Source organism: Hoplias malabaricus, chromosome X1 (genome assembly GCF_029633855.1).
Source record: "Hoplias malabaricus isolate fHopMal1 chromosome X1, fHopMal1.hap1, whole genome shotgun sequence".
In the NCBI taxonomy this organism is placed as follows: domain Eukaryota; kingdom Metazoa; phylum Chordata; class Actinopteri; order Characiformes; family Erythrinidae; genus Hoplias; species Hoplias malabaricus.
The window spans coordinates 15,070,616-15,093,137 of record NC_089818.1 but is presented as its reverse complement, the minus strand read 5'-3'; the positions used below and the strand labels follow the sequence as shown (position 1 = coordinate 15,093,137).

General features: G+C 40.6%; 2 protein-coding genes across 2 annotated transcripts in view; one reads left to right on the top strand and one right to left on the bottom strand.

Moving 5' to 3' along the window:
* Window positions 1-2,874: 2,874 nt before the first annotated feature.
* Window positions 2,875-12,005, bottom strand: LOC136675662 (prohibitin-2-like). Its single transcript, XM_066652352.1, has 10 exons — window positions 11,855-12,005; window positions 10,035-10,167; window positions 9,848-9,932; window positions 7,707-7,786; window positions 6,932-7,116; window positions 6,342-6,471; window positions 5,776-5,879; window positions 4,927-5,004; window positions 4,582-4,658; window positions 2,875-3,471 (listed from the first exon to the last, which is right to left on the bottom strand). Exons 1-10 carry the CDS (start codon window positions 11,873-11,875, stop codon window positions 3,453-3,455), a joined length of 912 nt encoding a protein of 303 aa, XP_066508449.1. The 5' UTR covers window positions 11,876-12,005; the 3' UTR covers window positions 2,875-3,452.
* A 7,973-nt stretch (window positions 12,006-19,978) lies between these two features.
* Window positions 19,979-22,522, top strand: part of LOC136675598 (PEX5-related protein-like) — a 33,490-nt gene continuing 30,946 nt past the window's right edge. The window contains exon 1 of the mRNA XM_066652232.1: window positions 19,979-20,095. Coding sequence (XP_066508329.1) covers window positions 20,075-20,095 — 21 coding nt within the window. The 5' untranslated portion in view covers window positions 19,979-20,074. The remainder of the gene's footprint in view (window positions 20,096-22,522) is intronic.

The following is a 22,522-nucleotide window of genomic DNA, read 5'->3' as shown; positions in this document are numbered from 1 at the left end:
CTAAACAACAAACAATGCTAACTTAAGTGATTTTCAAAGACTGATCATTTGTGTGCTTCACAGACACTGTTTTTGAGCAAAAGGTTGTCTACTTAGGAAAAGGAGCTGATTAAACAAGCAGCAAAAAACAGCAGTAGGCACTATCACAGAATGTGCTGAAGGGTCAGAGGCAGTAATGAACTGGTGTTGACTGAAGGAATACAGGATAATGTCCTGGCCAGCCTCTGCACTAACCCAAATGGCATTTTGGTCTAAAACCTGAGATCACTATGTTAGTTTTTAGGTTATGTAATGTTCTGTATTATGAAATCACACCCTCATCCATTTTGAATTATTATAAATCTATTGTGAATCTCAGTGGTGTCAAGCCATTGAAATAAGAGCATTTGCCTATAATGTCATGTTTGTGTAGTGCCGTATAATAGACCACATCATAAGAAACATGCATGTTTCAAGCATAAGGCCTCATGACTAAGCTAATGTCCCCAGAAGTGAACTTTCTGTACATCACACAGCATTTCAGAGAGGAATACTGCAGTCATGCATGAGCTGCAGAGCATCCTGACTTTGAAGTGGGATGTAGGTCACGCTTTCAGTGCACTGTTAACACATATTTATTCTCCTCTCTCTCTCTCACACACACACACACACACACACACACTACAGGCATGACACAGGCATATATAAATGTAAGAAAAAAAATCCAGACAGGTCTCTGCAAGACTGAACAGAGCAATGGGACAGAACTGGTCCCACACGGCCTGGTCACTAGTGTCCAGATAGAACCACAGCTCAGACCTCAGTGCTTCTAGAGCCAGAGATACAGGCTCAGTCTCATATGGCTCCCTATTCCCTACATAGTGCACAGTCAAGGTCAAGAAACTCTGGCTTCTACCCCAAAATACTGGTAGTAAAATGCTGGTGACTGGGTTTCACAGCTTACAGCTGAACATAAAAGCTTTCTATTCAGTACAGCTATTGCAGTATTTTGGTTAAGAAGCCATTAATTAATGGCCTAGATAGTGCACTATACAGGGAGTAGGGAGCCATTTGAGACTCTGCCCCAGTCTTAATGCCCCCTGGCCCATCGCCATGGCGACTGGCCCAGATCCCCGTCCCACTGTGAGGTCAGCGTTACCATGGAGACGGACCAGCTGAGTGGTAATCTGCTCTTGTTTATGCACAGCCGGGAAGATGGAGGGAGGGAGAGAGAAAGAGAGAGGGAGGGAGGTAAGGTCGGGAGAAGAAAATATAGAAGGGAGAGGAATAGAGGGAGAGCGGTAGAGAACAAGGTAGAGAGAGAGAGAGAGAAGCATATATAGAAAATACAAGGAAAATTGGAAAAGATAACAAGACAGCAGGAAGAAAGAAATGAGAAAATATAAGGTAAAGAGTGGAAAAAGCCATGGTGGAGAACGTGGGGAATGATGGCGGGAAGAGAAGAAAAAGAGGAAATGAAAAGAGGGGAAAATGGAAAAGGAGGGAGTGAAATAGTAAAGGATAGAATAGACAATATGGGGTGAGAAAAAGGAATGAGGACAGCCAAGGAAGTGAAAGAAGGATAAGAGAGAGAGAGAGAGAGAGAGAGAGAGAGAGAGGGAGTGAAGTGAAAAAAGGGGAGATGACAAATTAGAAATGAGGTAAGAAAAAGAGAGGAGGAAAGAAGTGAGAGAAATGATAAAAGGCAGAGGAAAAGAGAAGAGGACAAGGGTGGGGAAACAAGAGGAAGTGATAAAGAAAAAGAAGAAAATCAAGAAAGAGAAGGATAGTTGAAGGTGTGGCTTATCGGCATGTAAGTGTGTGTTAGCTGGTTTAGGATTAACCCTGGTTTGGGAGTGAAAAGAGGTCAGAATGGCGCCTTCCATGTTCAACAGCCACACGGCCCACTGCTGCCATAAAAGGCCTGGCTCACATTCAAAAGATACAGCTCAATCCTATAGGCTGTGGCATATGGAAGGGGCGGGCCCTGTCTGCCAGTCATTGGTCCCACCCCCTTCATGAATAATAACGCATGGCACAACAATCCTTCCCCTTCCATAGCTCAGTGTAGTGCAGAGATTTTTCTTAAAGCCACAAGAGGCTGTTTCTGTGAAACAAGCACTGGCGCTTTAAAACAGAGTAGATTAACACCCTGCGCGTATCACAAAAACACATCTAGTCAAACAGCTCGTCTCACTCCCTTCCTCTCTACCGCACTGCTCTTTCATCTCACTGCTACAAAGTGCCGCTCTGGAGGACGTTAGAGAAGCACAACTACAAGAACCTGTTTGGCGCCATCTATTGATCACAGAGAGTGGTTAGATGCAAAATGTTCCAAACCAGACGTCTGAAGGGGGTTTAACGTTTGTAAAAGCTCGTCATTCTGTTACAGCTGGTAGTTATATAAACCCAGAACACGTGCCTATTTACTGGTGGGTATGGTTTTTAAATAAAAACCACGGAGACGCCTGGTTCCTTGTTACCACTGCAGAGAAAGGAGGAGGAGTTAGTCGGTTCCTCAGTGAGGCCTCTTGGTTACAATGCTATAAGCTAATAAAGTAGAAAAGATCATATCAATTAAATACAAATGGCCTTTTAGCCCCAGCTTCCCTTCTCCGTACTCAGTCAAGGTACAGATACATCCAATGAGTTCAAGACGAAGGCAGGGCTTGTGTTATTTTTAGGATTGGTTCTGGCTGCGTAATGTTAAATGACACAAAGAAAAGAAACAAGAAAATTAAAAATGCAAATTGAACTAACACAAAATAAAGAAGATCAACCCATCTGCTACTTATTAGTATTCGAAAGGCAACACGCTCTCTCGTGGTTATTGCCATTTAGTCATTATATGTTACGTGATGCAAAAGAAGGAAATAAGAGCCATGTCTAGTCTCAAAAATCGAACACATTTAATGAAACCTCCTCACAGTGCTTAAATCTCATCAGTATTCACATCGCAAAGAGACACCTGGTGGGAACAAACACAAACTAAAAATAAAGCAGGCACTGTAAACACTAGCTAACAGTCGAGTGGCCTACGTATGCATCTTTAGATTCGTTCATAGCTGTGGATTCATGATGTAATTCCTTGAACTAGGCTTACTGACGTTTTGAGCTCACTCAGTATCCTGATGCCTTCATTTGTAAAACAGATGCTGTATGGATTCTCCTAAAATTAATATGAAACCATGATTGATCTCAAATTGCTTATGCAAGCTCCAGTGGTGGCATGCCCTTTGTGAGCTGATTGCCAAAATGTTGCTATCGATCATGACTTACGAAAGGCTATTTTCAGTCTGAACTCTGTGTAATAAATCTCTGTGTGTGTGCATATGTATTAGTGTATTTTAAGGCCACACAACCATGTTGTGGACTGTGCCCCAAATCACTGAGAGACAGGCACTGCTTATGGAGGTACACTCAGACACAGGACGTTAAATACAGATGAAATGCACATGATCCGCAGAGACCACTCATTTCCCCAACCACAGCCTGAAACAGACAATAAATATTACTTGCAAAACATATAAACAAAAATAATACTTTCACATAATAGACACCAGGTTCATTTGACTTAAATATATTAGTGTATCATTACGAATGAGTACTGTAAATGTTACAAAATAGAGTTATCTGTCTGAGTAGTAAGCATTTCAGAAAATAAGAGTAAATACAAACAACATTACTAAAAGTAATATTAGAACTACACTCCTCTGAGGCATGTAAAGATCACCGTACAGGTCCACATCCCTTAATAAATCTGAATTATTTCACTGCATCATGATTTTCTACATCCATTCCTGTCAGTGTTCCATCATTATCAGTTATTCCTTCCTCACCGAAGTACAGAACACATGGCAGCCTCCAGATCCTTTTCAGGATAGCGAAAATAACTATATATGTGCAGGGTTTTAGGTGTAAATTAACTGCCGTGCTGCAGAGTCTGTTCATGATTATGAAGCGAAGCTGTGAATGGCAGTTTGGATAAGTGGGTATTGAATGGAGGAGGCTCAAGAGTGTCAAATTTAGCTGATCAGGTCAAGCTGATCCACTGAAACAACTAGAGCATGACGCACACATCAATGATGCAGTTACCTTCCTGCTTACATAATCAGCAGATCCAAGAGCCTCTTAGACATTACAACCTTCCTCACAAGGATAGTGCTGTAGACACCTCCCTTACTCCAGATGCCACTTAGCTAAGGCATGCTAATGCCTTAGGTTTGCTTCTTTCAATTTGCAAGTAACAGAAGCCTAACAGGACCCCACCAATTATGACAACAATAAGACCATTGGGAAAAGCTTGACATGACAAAGCTCTTTTTGAAGTAAATAATGTTGTTGCTACACTGCAGCTGTGTTATTCCAAGTGGTTGCCAAGGTTTCCATTGCTAAGTTGTTACAAGGCTGTTGCCATGGTATCCCAGGTGATTGTTAAGGTCCATTTTACATTACATAGCACAGCTATACTGCATAGAACGGGCTTCTGTGATAGCACTGAACTATATCAAGCTCGAGGTTGTTTTTCACCTCTAACTGAACAGATTTTACAGACCCCATCATATTTTTTAAAGAGGGATTTGAATTTATATGAGGTCTTACTTGTTAAAGTTGCTGTCCTGTAGATTCAACACCAGGCTGTCTGCATTGAGATACACCTTGTTCTGAGAGCTCGCCACCTACAGGACATAGGACCAACATTGAAGTGTGTTTACAGAATCCCTCGAGAGTCTAACAGACAATTACTGCCACGGAGCACTACAAAAGCATTTCACATTTATACATAACATTTCTAGAGGAGTATTATACAACGTGCACTTATGGGTTTATTATGGGTTCTAAGTGTGTTACTGAAATCTTTTATTTTTATACTGAGCTAGATGTCTTATAAGGTATAAAATAAATGTATATGAATTTGGTGTGGCTAGTCTGAAGCTTTCTTCTCACCGTCTTGGCGATGTTTTGGGCGGCTCTGATGCGTCGGAGTTTAAGATAGCCAGGATTCTTTGTAACAGCCTCACCCAGCTGGGTTATTCAACATACAAAAAAGAAACAATTACTGCTCACCCTTAAGCCAGGATTAATATAACAGGTATTTCAACATGCAAGATAAGGCATTGGCCACCAGGGGGCTCCACTTTATTGAGAGATGTATGCCAACATCAAACTGCCTTGTATATGTCCCCTGAAATTGAGCATTTCTCCTTACGGATAAAAGTAAACAGCATGTTATCTGTTTCTTTAGTTGATTAGCGTAGAAACAGTTTTCAAATAAGTTTTCTATTCTTTAACAAAGGCACAGGAAAATGATCAGTGCTAACTGACCATATGTTACAGATGATGTTTGAAAAACTTTTCATTCCTTTAATATAGCCCTGCGTATCCTTGGTTTCACCTTCTGTGTAAAGTCAGCAGACATCCACTGTGCCCTGCTTTGCCTCATACACAGCATTGCATCATATCAGAGGAAAAAAAAGGCTAACACTTCAGCTTTTACTCAGGACACAGTCAAAAACCAGCAATGGGAAATGACCACTTAGTTCATCCAAAGCAAAGCCCTTGAAAACCAAGGAACAAACAGCATCATAATTAAGCTTATTAAATATAAGGGTTAGGGTTCTTGATTCTAATATTGCTTTGAAACCCTACAACCTATACATTATTAGAATAATTTTACATATGTATATGCAATTATATATTAGCATATTATTGAGAACACTGATCCCAATCTCCTGAGAATGTAAAAGAAAATGAAAGTGGATTGGGTTTGGGATGAATGATAATAGGGGCACGTGCCATTTTAGCCGCCTCGGCCTCTCCTTCAGCCTGGATGATCTTCTGCTTCTGGTCCTGCTTAGCCTTTTCCACATAGAACTGGGCTCTCTGAGCCTCCTGGTGGGCTGGACAATAGACAAAAGAGAATGTTAACTCAGTGTGTTTGTACACACCTGCTCACTCAACATTTCTTCTGAAATGAAAGGTATTAATAGAGAGAAGGCTTTTCTTTGATGCAGTGTGTGTTTACACTACTTTAGAAAGGCTTTATGCACTATGCTGGGACACTTCTATCATTTTGTCGATAATCATTCTGTAGAAATGCTATGTCCACAATGGGGGGACTTTCGCAACATACAATGTACTTGGTATGACACACTAAGTTCTACTACTTAGTAACAGTGAAGGCTGCTGAATGACAACAAATGGAATCAGTGCCCCCTAGTGGAAGCTATGATTAATTTAATGTGTACTGCTCTTGTAACAGCTGATATTATCAAAGTTTACCCACTGTAAATCACTGAAATCCACCTTCAAGCTGTACTTCATGCTATGGCAGAGAGCATTATGGGTATTGTAGTCCTTACCGACTTGCTTAGCCTCTACTGCAGCAGTGTATTCCCTGCTGAAGCTCAGCTCTGTAATGGCCACGTCATCCAGAATTATGTTGAAGTCCTTAGCTCTTTCAATCAGGTCCCTCCTGATGAGCAGGGACACCTACACAAGTGAAAAAAAAAAACAAAAAAAACAAAAACAAAAAAAAAAAAAACAACAACAAAAAAAAAGGAATGAATATATAAATACACTGCCAATGAAAATTTGCATGGTGCTGCCAACTACAGGTTGATTTATCTATAGAGCACCTTTCAATTCAAAGCAATTCAAAGTGCTTTACAGAAACACTTAAATTAAAAGCAAGAATACAAATCATAAAGTCCAACAAAACCATTAAAATATTGCAATAAAAGGATATACATAAAGAGTAAAAGAAAATATAATAAAAATGACCATTTCAAATATCTATATATATAGCGCATATTCAAGAACAAATTTTGCTAATGTGCATTAAATGATCAAATCAAAACTGTAGTGTTATTCTGGACACCGTTATTAAAAAACAGAGCACTGCTGTAGCCTGCTGTCCTCTGGTCTGTAACACAGTGGGGTTTTGCTTTACCTGAGCTCTCTGTGTGATGAGCTGGGAAGCATTAAATTTGGCCACGACACTCTTCAGCACTTCATTGACGATGGAGGGCAGCACCCGCTCGTCATAGTCCAAACCCAGGTGCTGATACATGAATGGCAGGTTAGAGGCCACTGGCCGAGACAGCACTCGCAGAGTAAGGTTCACCATCTGAAGATCTGTCGGGGGTTACAGAGACTTTAATGGAAAAGACTCAGTCACCAATGGAACAGGGAAATATGTAGTACCCCTGAGATCTTAACAATAATGTCTGCCTGAATGTCCAGGTCAAGTGAAATTCACATAAAATGACATTCATTGTCATTTTATCAGCTTTACCGACCATACAGTGGGGTCCTGTGGGCGTCCTGACTACAGTCTGCAATTGTAGAACTAAAAAGTGCTCCTGTATGGTCAGGCGAGCTAACGAAAAGGACAATGAGTGTAGGCACAAGGTAGATGTTCCTAATCCAGTGATCATTCAGTGTATTATGATTACTGGAACAAGAATTCTAGTAATACTTTTCCCATAAAGATGAATTCCCTTAAAGGAACATATTGTGTATTGCTTTTAAAATTAAATATCCGATAAGGACAGTGTATCCTGGTTTCTTTACTGTATATTTTACCACTTTCCTAAAATTGCTCAGAAAGCTCAATAGCATGGGGCTAATGACTACTCCAAAATACTTCTGTCCTGGTAACAATGAAGCACCATCACTGCTATAATATTTGATTTTGATGTAATAAATATGCAACAAATGTAAACCTTTGCTTCCAGTGAGGGATGAAATCTTCCTGGGTCTGGCTCGGATGTCATAGATGATTGGGTACTGAAACCATGGTATCCTTTGAAAGGTGAGATAGCAATAATGTCCATGAGCAAACTACTAAAATAATATCACAATAATTATATTGTTGGCAATATGACGAATTAATATTAATATCAAGAACACACACACACACACGTTGGGCAATGAAACTGAAACACCTGTCATTTTAGACCACAAAAATGTATTAGTGTGGCGTAGGACCTCCTTTTGCGGCCAATACAGCATCAATTCCTCTTGGGAATGACATATACAAGTCCTGCACAGTGGTCAGAGGGCTTTTAAGCCATTCTTCTTGCAGGATAGTGGCAGGAAAACGTTTCCTGACTTGCTCCTCCAAAAACACCCCAAAGTGGCCCAATAATATTTAGATCTGGTGACTGTGCAGGCCATGGGAGATGTTCAACTTCACTTTCATGTTCATCAAACCAATCTTTCACCAGTCTTGCTGTGTGTATTGGTGCGTTGTCGTCCTGATACACGGCACCGCCTTCAGGACACAATGTTTAAACCATTGGATGCACATGGTCCTCCAGAATGGTTCGGTAGTCCTTGGCAGTGAAGCGCCCATCTAGCACAAGTATTGGGCCAAGGGAATGCCATGATATGGCAGCCCAAACCATCACTGATCCACCCCCATGCTTCACTCTGGGCATGCAACAGTCTGGGTGGTACGCTTCTTTGGGGCTTCTCCACAGCGTAACTCTCCCGGATGTGGGGAAAACAGTAAAGATGGACTCATCAGAGAACAATACATGTTTCACATTGTCCACAGCCCAAGATTTGTGCTCCTTACACCATTGAAACCAACGTTTGGCATTGGCATGAGTGACCAAAGGTTTGGCTATAGCAGCCAGGCCATGTATTTGGACCCTGTGGAGCTCCCGATGGACAGTTCTTAGGGAAACAGGAGAGTTGAGGTGCACATTTAATTCTGCCATGATTTGGGCAGCCATGGTTTTATGATTTTTGGATACAATCCGGGTCAGCACCCGAACATCCCTTTCAGACAGCTTCCTCTCGCGTCCACAGTTAATCCTGTTGGATGTGTTTCGTTCTTCTTGGTGGTGTGCTGACATTACCCTGGATACCGTGCCTCTTGATACATCACAAAGACTTGCTGTCTTGGTCACAGATGCGCCAGCAAGACGTGCACCAACTATTTGTCCTCTTTTGAACTCTGGTATGTCACCAATAATGTTGTGTGCATTGCAATATTTTGAGCAAAACTGTGCTCTAACCCTCTGCTAACTGAACCTCTGCTCTTACTGGTGCATTATTAATGAAGATTGGCCACCAGACTGCTCCAATTTAGCCATGAAACCTCCCACACTAAAATGACAGGTGTTTTAGTTTCATTGTCCAACCACTATCGATATCTATCTATCGATAGATAGATAGATAGACAGAAACTGAAGTAAACATCTGCTTTCTTTGTAAACAGTAACTTACCAATATTCTGATTTTGTATAATATAATGTAGCATAAAAATCTACTCAACCAAAATGCTGTTTATATGCAGACACTAAAGTTTATGCAAACATAAACAATTATACAAAAAATACCATTAAAGCAGCACAATAAATAACACACAAATACAGAATAGTTGCTGTGCTGAGTCAGTGTAGGACATCTGTTGGGGTTAGAACTCATTGGCTGTTAAACTCATCTCATGGCATTTTTGATTTTCCTCATCTTTAACCAAGTGTTTCAACTCAATCCATTCCACAGTACTGAGGTCACTCCGTTTGTTGCAAATTCCTCCACCTCAGAGCCACTTTCCACCTACTTCACTGTGCGTAAATGACTCATGTAAAGAACAAACGCCATATTACGGGTAACTGCATGACGTTATTATGTAAACAAGTCAGGATATCACAGTGATCACAATATTAATTTTTATTATTTTAAAAATGATGACGATATTATCGTGAAAGATACAATATGGCACACACCTATCATTAATGGTGATCTTCCACTTCACTTTTTTGTCAGTCCTAAGGCCCTTATTGGTTTACAGGTATAAGCACATCTGCCCGATTGGTTTGTGCAAATTTAAAAAATCATGAACACTTCAAACCTGAAATGCAGCCCTTCTGTGAGCACCGTGTCCATCTCCATTCCTCCAATTCTGTTAAAGATGATGGCCCTCTGTCCACCCTCCACTGTGACAAGAATTCATTTATATATGTTAATATAACTGCAGGCAAAATAAGAAAGAGTTTTTTAAGAAATTTTTTTAAGAACTCAATGTTCTTAAGTGTTACCTGTGTACATTGCTTCTTTGAGCCCGTAAGCCATGGCTCCCGCTCCAATGAGCAGTTTGACACCAAGTCCTGTTCCTCTAGGACCACCAGAGGACATGCGTCCAACAATCTGCCGCAGCTGTTGCAGAAAACCCTGGACATAAAAAACAAAAACAGGAGGCAGAGTTAAGCCAAGTGTCTCTTTCTTGCACATAAACAAGGCTAGTGCTTGAGCACAGGTGTTGTTTTTGTGTGTGTGTGTATGTATGTGTGTGTGTGAGTGAGTGAGTGAGTGAATGAGAGAGTCAGACTCCCTTTAATGGAAAAAAAGCAAACAAAGAGCAAGCATTTAAGATTGTTAAGTTAAAAATGTTTGATCATGTCCATGTTTACATCAGTATTAACATAATAGAATCTAATCTTACAAAAAAGATTCAGCTGCACTGAAACCTTCAGTCTGAGGCATTATCACTCACTTTTGACTCACTTAGGGACCAATAAAGACCAATTAATTACACCTATTAGACAAGTCCAAATAATTTGGAGCCTGAACTTTGTGAGGTTCACTCAGACAAATTCACCTACAACAGGATAAGAATACGATTTAACGTTGAGCCAGATTAGGCACAATCAATCAGATAATCTTCGTGAGGGGAGCTGGCTGTGTACATTCTGAAGGATTAGCAGCCGAACTAATGAACTTACTTCTTTTTTACTGTTAAGGACCCTCTAAAACAATGAAGTACTTATTGAATCTGCCAAAAACATCAGACTCTGCCCTTGCTATATGCTGAAAATTGGTTTGTTCCAAGGCAAGGTTACAGGGGCTGGTTTTAGTTTGAAGGCCAAGCTCATACAGGGTTTTATACACTGACCCAGCCCAACAAAATATATCGTAAAATACATTCTAGTGCTGCTTGGTAGCAATATAACATCACTGTCCCCAAATAAATAAATAAATAAAATAAAACATCTCCAAAGTGTTCAATCAGTTCAGATTTGCAGTGGAGCCACATTTATTGTGAAATTTTCACCCACTTAAATGAGCAGCTTTTTAAATGGACGGCAAAGATATGATCTGTACCTACTACATACATCATGATATTAAAGAAACCTTCCAAGGAGATGTGTTCAACCTTGCAAGCATGTGTTGGTGTTTACATCTACCATGGCTTTACATCAATAACTGAGGGAGCATTAACAGAGTTATACTATATTATTTTTCACTAAAATATCTTTCATAATTAATCAATAATTTATCATAGACTCACAAATAACTCCTTTAGCTAATAAATTGTAAAGCATGTCATTTTCAGTGAATGTCTTTGAGATTTGTCTGTCAACTCTGCCATAAAATGATGGGGAAATTTCATAAATGGATAATAATTCCCTTTAAGAGACCAGCAGTTCACTTGAAACAATGGAAACAAATAGATTTTACATCACACCTGTTGTCTATATTGTGTTCTACAGTATTATACAGTTAATTTACATATCTTGTCTGTAGTATATGAATCAAAATATCTTCAGAGGTTTAAGGCCCGGGTGTCAGAGGATTAAAAACTCTACAGTCTGTGGAATGAGGTTTAAAGTGCATTATGTTCATTTTTTCCTCAAGGTGTCCATCAGCAGAATTATAAATATTACAAAGACCTCCCACTACAGAAATACTAACGTTAGAAAATTGAGCTAAGCTAGCCGTCACTTTCCAAGTGAATCCAGGAAAAAGGGCATGCAACACAACACAGACGTCCTGACACTAGCGCAAAACACACGGGCACATAATTACCGCTATAAACAGCAGTGTTTAGGGGTTATATTTGTAGTTAATAGAGACTTACTCCAGGTTCTTGGCTCGCCATGCCGCTGGTGTAACTTCACTGATCAAGGTCGAGGACAATTACTTCCCGTCCTCCTCTTGTGCATCATGGGTAATGTAGTTCCTCCAAGCCCAAAGTTCGCAGGGGATTCTGGGAATCGTAGTCCAGCACACTATGGTGATGTCTATGCTCAGACTCCTGTTTCAAACGTGGTCATTTGACTAGGGAGTTGAATAAGGTGTATTTCAGCAGTGAAATTACCAGTCTGTGCGATATAGCGTGTTGCATCAGTGAGAAGTGATCTTGCTTTTTCTCTCTCCCCTATGCCCTGTTCTCTATAATCTATGCACTGAATCATATACCACATGTCCTATCAGACTAATACCCTATAACTCTATTCTTCCGTACTGACCTATTCACTATGCTCCTATTTCCTATATGCTCTGCTCTATTCCTATTTCTATTCCCTATACCCCTTTCAGTGAGCCATTTTCATGTGTCCTAGACGTTAGACTTAGTGTCCTATGCCCTTTTCTTTGTGCCCAGTAACATATAAACTAGTCCTAGTTTTTTTTTATTTTTGACCAAAGTAAAGGTTTCTGTGAGTTCAAAAACATGACATTGCCTGTAATTTCCAACAGAGGGCAGTATAATATAAACGTTGAGGTAATCCTATTTGTTTCTATGCTTTAATTTATCTTTTTACAAATGCCATCATCAGTACTATTATATTATGAAATGTTTAAATCTTGTTTAGTTTAATTTTTTTTAATTATTAATAGGCTATTACTACTATTACTACTACTACTACCCCTCTACTTCCTGTAGTATCAGGGTTTTCCTTTTTACACTTGGTCTCTGAGAGGACAGATGGGTTTTTGGGACTGTTGTGGTCAGATGGATTATATATAGATTTTCTCAATGCCTGACACCGTGTGTGACACACTGACCACTGCATCTGTCCAACACACCCACTCTTCACTCCCTGGACCTGGCAACCTGCCACAGACTCGCTTTCTGGACCACAGACGAGGTCACCAAGATTCTCAGCCATAAACACACCCACACAGATACAAACACACACACACACACACACACAGAGATTCGCACACACTGTGGAATGCCAGCTCACTGATTAAAGTGTTATGTGACTGAGGGAAAATCCAGCAGTGTATTGAGATTAAGCTTTTTGCCTTTAATTAAAGGAGTTAACAGTGGACCATGGGGTTGCTATAAAATGCATCTTAGAAACGATGCATCTTAGAGTCTGCCCCCCCCCCTCTCTCTCTCTCTCACACACACACACACACACACACACACACACACACACACACACACACACACACACACACACACACACACACACACACATACACACACATTTAAGATCTTAAGATGCTTAAGGATGGAAACTGGGCCATATATATTATGTATATATGTGTGTGTGTGTGTGTGTGTGTGTATGTATGCAATGGTGGGGAGTGTACTTTATTTCCCCCATAGAGATAGCAGCATGTACACCCTTGGGACACAGCTGGGACACAAATACCACATCAACACATTCAAGCATGGGGGTGTTAAATCAAGCCATCAGAGAGAGAGAGAGAGAGAGAGAGAGAGAGAGAGAGAGAGAGAGAGAGAGAGAGAGAGAGAGAGAGAGAGAGAGAGAGAGAGAGAACAAACCCTAAATCCACACATTCAGAGTTGAAGGTGTTAAGTGACTCCATCTGATGGAGAGAGTGAGAGTCTAAATAAGAATAAATATAGGTCTTTCACAGAATGCTGAATGACTTAGTTTGTGTTGAAATACTTCAGACTGATTTAGTGCTAAGGTCTTTTGTAAATGTATAAACCGACCAGCCATCCTGCTGACTACGCCAAAGTTGTTCTAAATTCATAAGGTCAAAGGTCTCAGGCTGGTAGAACGTAGAATTAGAGGCATCGAATACTTTAGACGTCTAGATCCATACACTCTCTTGTAACTTAATCTATTTGTGGAAACAGAGCAGAAGTAAAATAACAACTTCCTACAGACATTTTGGGTATTTCACACACAGAAAAAGTAAAAACTAATTTTCACACAGTGACATCCAGCAGAGATGTCACTGAGCCCTAGGCACTGAATGTAGCACCCAGCCAGTCTGGCTTACACACAGTTTCCACTCTCACAGGCTCACGGCAGATGTGAGAATTTCGCGCTAGGCCGAGGACAGTGTAAACACTGCTGTCATTGCGTGACCTCAGAGCAGTGTGACATCAGCCCATCTGGAGCCTGAGACTGAGCGGAGAAATTGGCATTCATCTCCATGCCCCACAGCCTCCGCTAGTTGGCCAGGGCCCATCCCACAGACCTGCAGTCAGCACAGGTCAGATCAAATAGGTCTGCTAATGATGACACCGGACCCATCAAACTACAGGGGTCCGACCCTCCTGAAAGCTAAGAACTTTGATTAGAAGTTACGTTTTTGCTGCTTCTGAAACTTTTCTAATGTTTTTAGCAAGCTGAGAAGTTTGGCAAAGAATCTTTCTTACATATGTAAATATATGGCATTTGACAGATACAGATTTAGGTAAATGTAGCTATAGGAGTCTAGCCCAACATAAACATAACACTGAGAAGTCAAAGAATTAGCATTGTTCAAACTTGTGCCTAAATCATCCCACTTTCCTCAAATCATTCATCAGTAGAAGGAGTCCAGGTGCTCTTTATTATGCCCTAATGGGTGTAGTGAAAGGGAGTAGTGAACAAGGGCATGAGAGCAGTTTTAGCTCAGTCTATAGTGAGTCCTAGGGGCAGCACATTCCAGCACACACAGCTCTTGACAGCGAACCCCCAATAACAACAATACAACCCTTAACCTTCCCCAAACCCACACACAGATATACAATAACACATTACACAGCACATAACATTCAAAAAGCGCACATATAACGTGTTTAAAACCCCGTAAACAGCCCCAAACAAATCACAACAGTAAAAGGGGCAGACCAATACAAGTACAGTGGGTTCAATGATTCCTTATAAGTCCTCAAGGCCCCCCAAAATCCATGGGGCTGATGCTACAATAGTTACATTGCTAAAAGCTAACAGTGCTAGCAGCTGTTTAGAAGAGTTAAAAGACTGTTATAGATAGATATGTGTGCTATACCGCATCATAAACCACAAAACACATGTTTTAAAGCAAGAGGCTGTGTGTACAAGGATTTTATGGAGCTTCATTAAATAGCTTTCAGAGATTTGGGGGGGTGATTATGACCCAGAACCCAGAGGCTGTTGTACTGTAGCAGTAAAGGGTGTCTATCAATTGATGGAAATGCCGTGGTGTTGTTATTCCCATATTGTATACAACTAAAGTGGCTTTACTGGAAACAAATCTGCTTATTTATCTGCACCAGATTAAAGGAGCTGCACTGGTACCACTTTCATTTGACGCCCAATTCCAACAGGAGCTGCTTCAAATGTGCAATTACCCTGCTCTTAGCCGATTGCCTAAATTTCAGAGTTGTTCTGAAAGAGGTTCTGATTAGTTCTGTGGTAAAGCGCCAGGGCGGAAGCTCTATAAACTAATCCTTTCATTTCCAGTCTTGACTCGGTTCTTGCACAAAGGGATAAACACCACAGCGTCTGTGCAGAGAGCACGGGGACGTTTGATTTGATGCCCATGAAAACGTCCCCATTGGTGGGGTCTCGGCTTTCTGAGCTCTTCAGAGGAGCTTGAGAAGTGAAACGTTTTAAATTTGTCTGATGAATGCAGACGTGCGTGTACTTATGTGTGTGGGTGCAGATGAATGGGAAAGGGCATCCAAGCAGAGACTGAATGTGGAATGGGTATGTATATGAAGCAACGACAACTAAAAAAAGTTCTGCCGAAGCTTTTAAGGTGTTCAGGAAAGAAGTTCAAAGTAAATTAATCTTTTATTCATTCATTCATTTTCTGTCACTGATTTAGTCTGGTAAGGGCCATGGTGGGTCCGGAGCATACCTGGAATCATTGGACATAGGAACACACCTTCATCTCACTAAGGTTTACAAGGGTGAATACCATCGAATACTTACAGCAATGTTCCCATAGTCTTAAACCCTTCTCTGAAAGGCAGAGGCTGGATAGAAGTAGAAAGGTATGGAATGATTTTGTGACAGGGAAAATATGAATGTCTCACAAATGAAATCAAATAAAAAAAATCCAATAAAAATGTAAGCCAATGGCCCTTTAAAAAGCTTGATTGTCTCCATGTGTTTGTAATGAGAACCCCAACAGCACTAGGATACTGCAGTGCACAACATTTACTCTAGTGCTTGAAATTCAGGAAAAGCTTTGGCAAGCAGAAAACACAGCTGGAGGAAAAGGAGGCAGTGGAGAAAAGGTGCAGAGAAAGAGAGAGGGAGAGAACAGCTGGTCAGAGGTGAGAGAGGTGCTGAGAAAGAGTGAGCGTGTCAGTGTTAAAGCTGAAGAAGAAGAGGCTGGAGATCAGCAGTGTGCATCAGTCACGATTCTGAATGTACTCTCATCGTCATATAGTCAAAATTGGAGATTAGAATACACTCAGATTAAAAAAATATCATTAGGAAATACCTCTTGTTTCTACACACATCATCTGTTTTATCAGCTCCACTGACCGTACAGGTGCACTTTGTATTTCTACAGTTATTATCAGTAGTCATCTGTTTTTCTGCATTCCCTGTCAGCCCTGATTTATCCTGTTGTTCAGTGCTCAGGACCCCATCATGACCCCAACAGGTCCACCACAGAGCAGGTATGATTTGGGTGGTGGGTCTTTCTCAGAGCTGCAGTGACACTGACATAGTTGTGGTGTGTTAGTGTGTGTTGCAACAGTAAAAATGGATCAGGTACAGCAGCACTGCTAGAGTTTTTAAACACTTTGCCCAGAGTTTTGTGTTGTGCTTCCTCTGCTGGCTGGATATTGTAAGTTGTTGGACTATTCTCGGTTTAGCAAGCAACACTAACATACCATCACCGCACCAGTGTCACCACACAAATCATGTGACCGTCCTGTGGGAGGTCCTGAGCATTCAAGAACAGGGTGAAAGGGGGTTAACCATGTATGCCGAGCAACAGATGGACTACAATCTGTAATTGCAGAACTGCTGTATGGTCAGTGCTAGGTCTGTCAGCTGAAAGAGGTCAATGTTGATATCTCGGACTCCTGACTATTGAAAGCTGTGGCAAAACAGGATCAATCTCATTTCCTGACAATAAGGATGTGGCTTAGATGTTGCTGACTCAGCACGATACCTAAGCTGTGGTGTAGAAACCAGACCAAGGTAGAAATATTAAACTACATTTCACTTTAGCAGCAGGGGCTTTACGGCATACTGTTTGTCTGAAGGGGTATCCCTTACAGAATTAATAGTCTTTTTTTAGAGATTAGCTTCTCTTTGATGTTTCTGTTCCTTATTCAGGGTCATGTCCAAAGCGATGTTGAAAAGAAAGAGTTGAAAGTGTACACTCTTTAGAGCAGCAAGTGCTTAATTTCTCATAAATCTGTTTGCAACCACTTATATGTGCTGTGCCTAATTCTCAAATGAGTTTACATTATCCTTGGAGTGTACCAAGTTATTATTCTACACATAATGATGAAAATGAGCTGAATGGAGACGAGAAACTGTATTTTGCCACTGTAGGGATTTTAGTCTTGACCTCATTTCTGAATTATGGATGTAGAGGAGCCAAATATTAGATTACATGTGAAGAGTTTGGCTCATTAATTTGAAGCTGACAAAAGCTATAGAATGGAGGAGTGGAAATGAAAAGGCCAGGAATTGAGGGGTCTTGCTGATTAAACCTGGAATGGCACACTGAGAAACACACAATCAATCATAATAAAAACCTCCCACCTGCCCCTGAGGCCAGCTGTGTTCAGCAGAGGGTTTCTCTTTATGATAAACACTTGGATATTGGCTCTTTTGAGCAAAATTGGATGATAATGCATAATATTTCTCAAGTTATTTAGATTATGCTGGGCTTCCAAAGATACAATTTAAAAGCAGAATCAAAAGGAAGGGAGATTAGCATGGGGTTACTTCTAGCACATCATAAAGTCGCCCATTAAGTATTAAAGATGGACATAAAAGCCTATTGGATGGCACGGTGTTGCAGTCACACAGCTCCAGGGACCTGGAGGTTGTGGGTTCGAATCCTGCTCTGGGTGACTGTCTGTGAGGAGTTTGGTGTGTTCTCTCCGTGTCTGTGTGGGTTTCCTCCCATGGGCCAAAAACACATGTTGGTAGGATTGGTGACTCAAGAGTGTCCATGCGTGTGTGTGTGTGTGTTGCCCTGTGAAAGAGTGGTGCCCCCTCCAGGGTGTGTTCCAGCCTTGCATCCATTGATTCCGGGAGGGCTCCGGAACCACCTCGACCCTGAACTGGATAAGACAACGATTGAATGAATAAAAGCCTATTTATTTCTGCTCATTAAGAGTAAAATGAGGACAGATTATCTTTGGCACAATGACAGCAATTAACTGAGTATAGAGCTAAAAAGCTGTCGTAATTATTTGAATCTGAAGTTCGTATATTTAAATTATATTGTTCCGATTTTTTATATTTGAATTATATTTTATATTTAAATGGCATTTGATAAACTTGAACTATATAAAGGTATCATCTATGATTGTAGGGAAACACAGCTCTAAGCTCTGCATCTTTTAAGGTGGAACAGTATGTTTGAGGGAAAATAATGACTGTTGTTTGTACATGGCTGAAGACGAACTGAATTTGAATTATAATTGAAACTTATTTGTAACTCTAGGTGTTAAAGTCTGCAGCACATTCAGTGCTTTTCACCTTGTGATGCAAAACAGCGAAAAATAATTCAGTATTACCAACCTATAGAGCAGGAATAGAACAATATCCTTATTTTGGTTTCAACATTTGGAGTTCTCTCCATTTTCTAAAAAAACTCCAGTTATGAGCAGAGAGAGAGAGAGAGAGTGAGAGAGTGAGAGAGAAAGTGTGTGTGTGTGTGTGTGTGAGAGAGAGAGAGAGAAAGAGAGAGAGAAAGCCTAGCATACCTGACTGAGACAGTTTGTTTTTTTATTATTTTACTGACACTGACTTCGTAAACTCTTCCAAAACATTAGACATGTTTTGAACACACAAGCAGACTTAAAAGTTAGTGATTGGAGAGGAAACAAATTCTTAATTTTATAAAAAGTGTCTTTTGATTACGGGAACATCACCTTTAATGGCATAATTAATTAATTTGAATTTTAACAAATATAAATAAATAAACAAACAAACAAACACATAAATAAATAAACAAATAAATTCTATATCTCAAAAACACAAATCTGGGCCTGAGCTGAACAGTCCTGTCTTCTCTTCTTCTGCATTTAGTAAAATTGAGCCCTGCCACACAAGCTGATGGGTTCCTTAGGTTATGATTAAATATCTAGGAGTGTTAATCTGTGTTTGGACAACTGCAGGAACACAGTACTGAGCACTTATTCACTCAAAGCGAAACACTTTTTGATTTAAACTTATGTATGAAATATGTATAAGGTTTGGAAGCTTAAATTGTTCTCCACATAATTATTTTTCGTATTTAGATTCTTCTAAGTGAACGTGAAGCCCCACCCTAACTTTTAATAAAGGTGAGAGGCGGGTTCAAATACATGTCCACGACTTCTTTCCACCTAAGTTGTGTCCTGAGGGGTAAAGTTCCCTCCCCCAATTCACATTAAATGTTTCTCAGAAGAACCCCACGAAATGAAATGGAACTAAAAATGATTGACATATGTAAGAGTGCACTTGCCGTTTTAGCCCCGCCCATGTTGCGCTCTTTAAGTGATTTAAGGCGCCTGGGTGGGTGTAGCCCCGCCTTGCCAACCACCTGAGAGTGAAAACGGGGCGGGACCACGCCCAGCACAACAACCCTCCCACATGAAATCTCCGCCCACTTCCAGCTCGGGTCGCGTGTCCTGAGCAGTAAAGCATCCCCCCAACCCCCCGCTGCTTGAGAGCGCGAGCATCTACTCTTCATCGTCCGGAACAGAGACTGCGAGGATGTGAGAGGGATGAGGATGATGATGATGATGATAGTGCTGATGAAGAAGATGGAAACAGCAGCACGCGCTGTTTGAACCGTGCCCCTGTGGCTCAGCTCCTCCCTTCCAGTTTACAGTAGGAGTGAAAGAGAGAGGGAGAGAGAGAGGGAGAGAGAGCGAGAGAGAGAGAGGGAAGAGGGCTCGAGCTTTTTTTCTCCATCAGCTGGAGTGAATATGTATCAGGGGCACGCGCAGGTAAGAACTAAATCATTCATGCCGTGCGTGCACGCGGATGTGTACAGTTTGTCTTGGGGTTTGCTGCGAGAAAGAACCATGCAGTTGATTTCAGGTGTTTGTTTGTAGAGGACTGCAATGAACTGAACCCAGTGTGTTTAGGACTTAGACCTGGATGGAGCTGATCAGTATCATCAACACTGTATTATAACTGAACGGCTGAACAGTTCATACACGAGGAACTGTTTTGAGATGCATTAATCTCAGCATTGTAAAGTCACATCCTCATAACCTTATTTTTCCTGGGCATTAATTGAATTAGGGGCAGTGCTGGCACATCAAGTCCAGGGAAAGTTGTTAGTTCTCCATGGGAGGCTGGAAGATGAAGCAAGTAAATCAGGTCCACCTTAAATTTAAGGTGGAACAGACTGTTTGAATTTGAAGCCTACACCTTTGTAGATGTGATTTAAATGATGGACATGTAAAAGTAAGTTCTCCTCAAAGTAGGCTGTAATATTATAGATGTAATATTATACATATATTTATGGTTGGCTGTGATATTGTTAAATGTAGGCGTTTGGAAGGGTCCTACTCTAAGTAATTGCATTGAATTTTCATATAGACTTAGTGCAGTGCTCCGAATTTAAACGCTTTGTAATAGTTGTTGGTTGTAAAAGCGTAATTACGTACACAAACAAGTATCTATATGTATAAATGTATACATGAATGCATATATAGGTTACAAGAGGCTGTAATATAGAGTTTGGCAAATGACAGGCTGAGCTTCTACTGCGATAAATCCAAAACAGCACAAGTGTGAAGTCATATGCATTCACATATTATAGTATGTACTGTGAAGTGAATGAAATATGTCGTTAAAGTCTATTCTCCTAAAGAAAGCAAGGCATTTCTTGTTAATTATTACACTATGGGACATCTATGGGTGTCTTTACGTGTGTTCACATGCATGTAAGTTTTTATGGTGTGGTTTTATAGAGAATTAATGTAGGATTTGCATGTAAGATCTGTTAAAAATAAGGCATTTCCTATTCATTAATACATCTGCATATATGCATATACTTACATTAATATACATATTCACATTAAGCTGTTAATAAATAGAGTGTAATCGTCTGCTTCTGAAGTGATTGGAATATGTAGTGTAGTGTGGTCCGCTCTTGTGAATGTAAAGCAATACATTTCATTCATATTTTCACTCATAACTATGCCTGTATTTACATATATTTTGCATGTATATGTGGGTCTTAAGCCTGGCAATGTGTGCGTGTGATTATTGTGGACACATTGGTCCAGTATATGTGTCAGCATGCCAGTTTGTAGCACTTTGAATTGCAAAATAGGGGAAGGGATTGCATTCCTCAGGCTCACGCTGTTTGAAACTCAAATATATTTTTACACTTTGAGAGAATTGTCCAGAAAATATTATACACATTTTCATATGGGGTAGTTGACCCTGTACTGCAGATATGGATTTTACCTGGACATAGGCACTATCCATGTGGTTTACATACACACACATACACACATACGCACACGCACATACACACATACGCACACACATACACACACACAGATAATGTGACCTTCATGGAGCCTGCCGAACTTAGCCGTGCTCACATGACTGATGAGGTTGAGCTTGCAGTTCTGGCGTCTTCCATCAAGTGTCAATTGCTGTTGTTTTTAAGACTAACATGCAAACCATTTCTCCACACTGTAAAGACAGAGTGGGCAGAGCCGCCTCATACCCTCCGCTGATTCTTACCTCTCACTAGCGATGAACACTTTGGGGAAATAATGTAAATGTGACTTTTTAGACTAATATTACGTGTGATTTAAAATGACTCAGATATCTAAAGTCCTAGAAAGCACAATTGGCATTGCTCTCTGGGTGGATGGGATGACCACTCTCCCTTCTTTCATCACACAGCAGAGTGCCAACCAGGGCAGGCATATGCCAGGTGATGTATGCCAGCTGATGCCAGACCTGGGTAGTTGGTGCTCTCATCCAGCACGTTGGGCTGTGTGGTGAAGTTGTGTTGGCAGCAGTGCAAAAAGAAGCTAGTGTTGAGATCATGCTTCACAGAGAAAGCAACTGCTTGTTCTTACCCTCCCAGCATCTATTATATTTTGTGTTATAAGGAGAATTGATCTAATAGATGCACAATATTTAGTCAGAGGAGTTCTGAAATGTGAGGATGTGAGAAATAGTGCCCCTTGTGGTGCAACTCTTAACCATGAGTGAGTGAGTGAGTGAGTGAGTGAGTGAGTGAGTTACAAGCCAGTCATTTGAGGAGTTTCATATTTAAAAATAAGAGTCCGATGTTGTATGTAAACATTGTTTATACATTCCATGTGTGAACACTTAGCTGCTCTGAATTGATTGTTTTTGTGATGTCACAAAAATAACCATTTACATTTTCACAATAT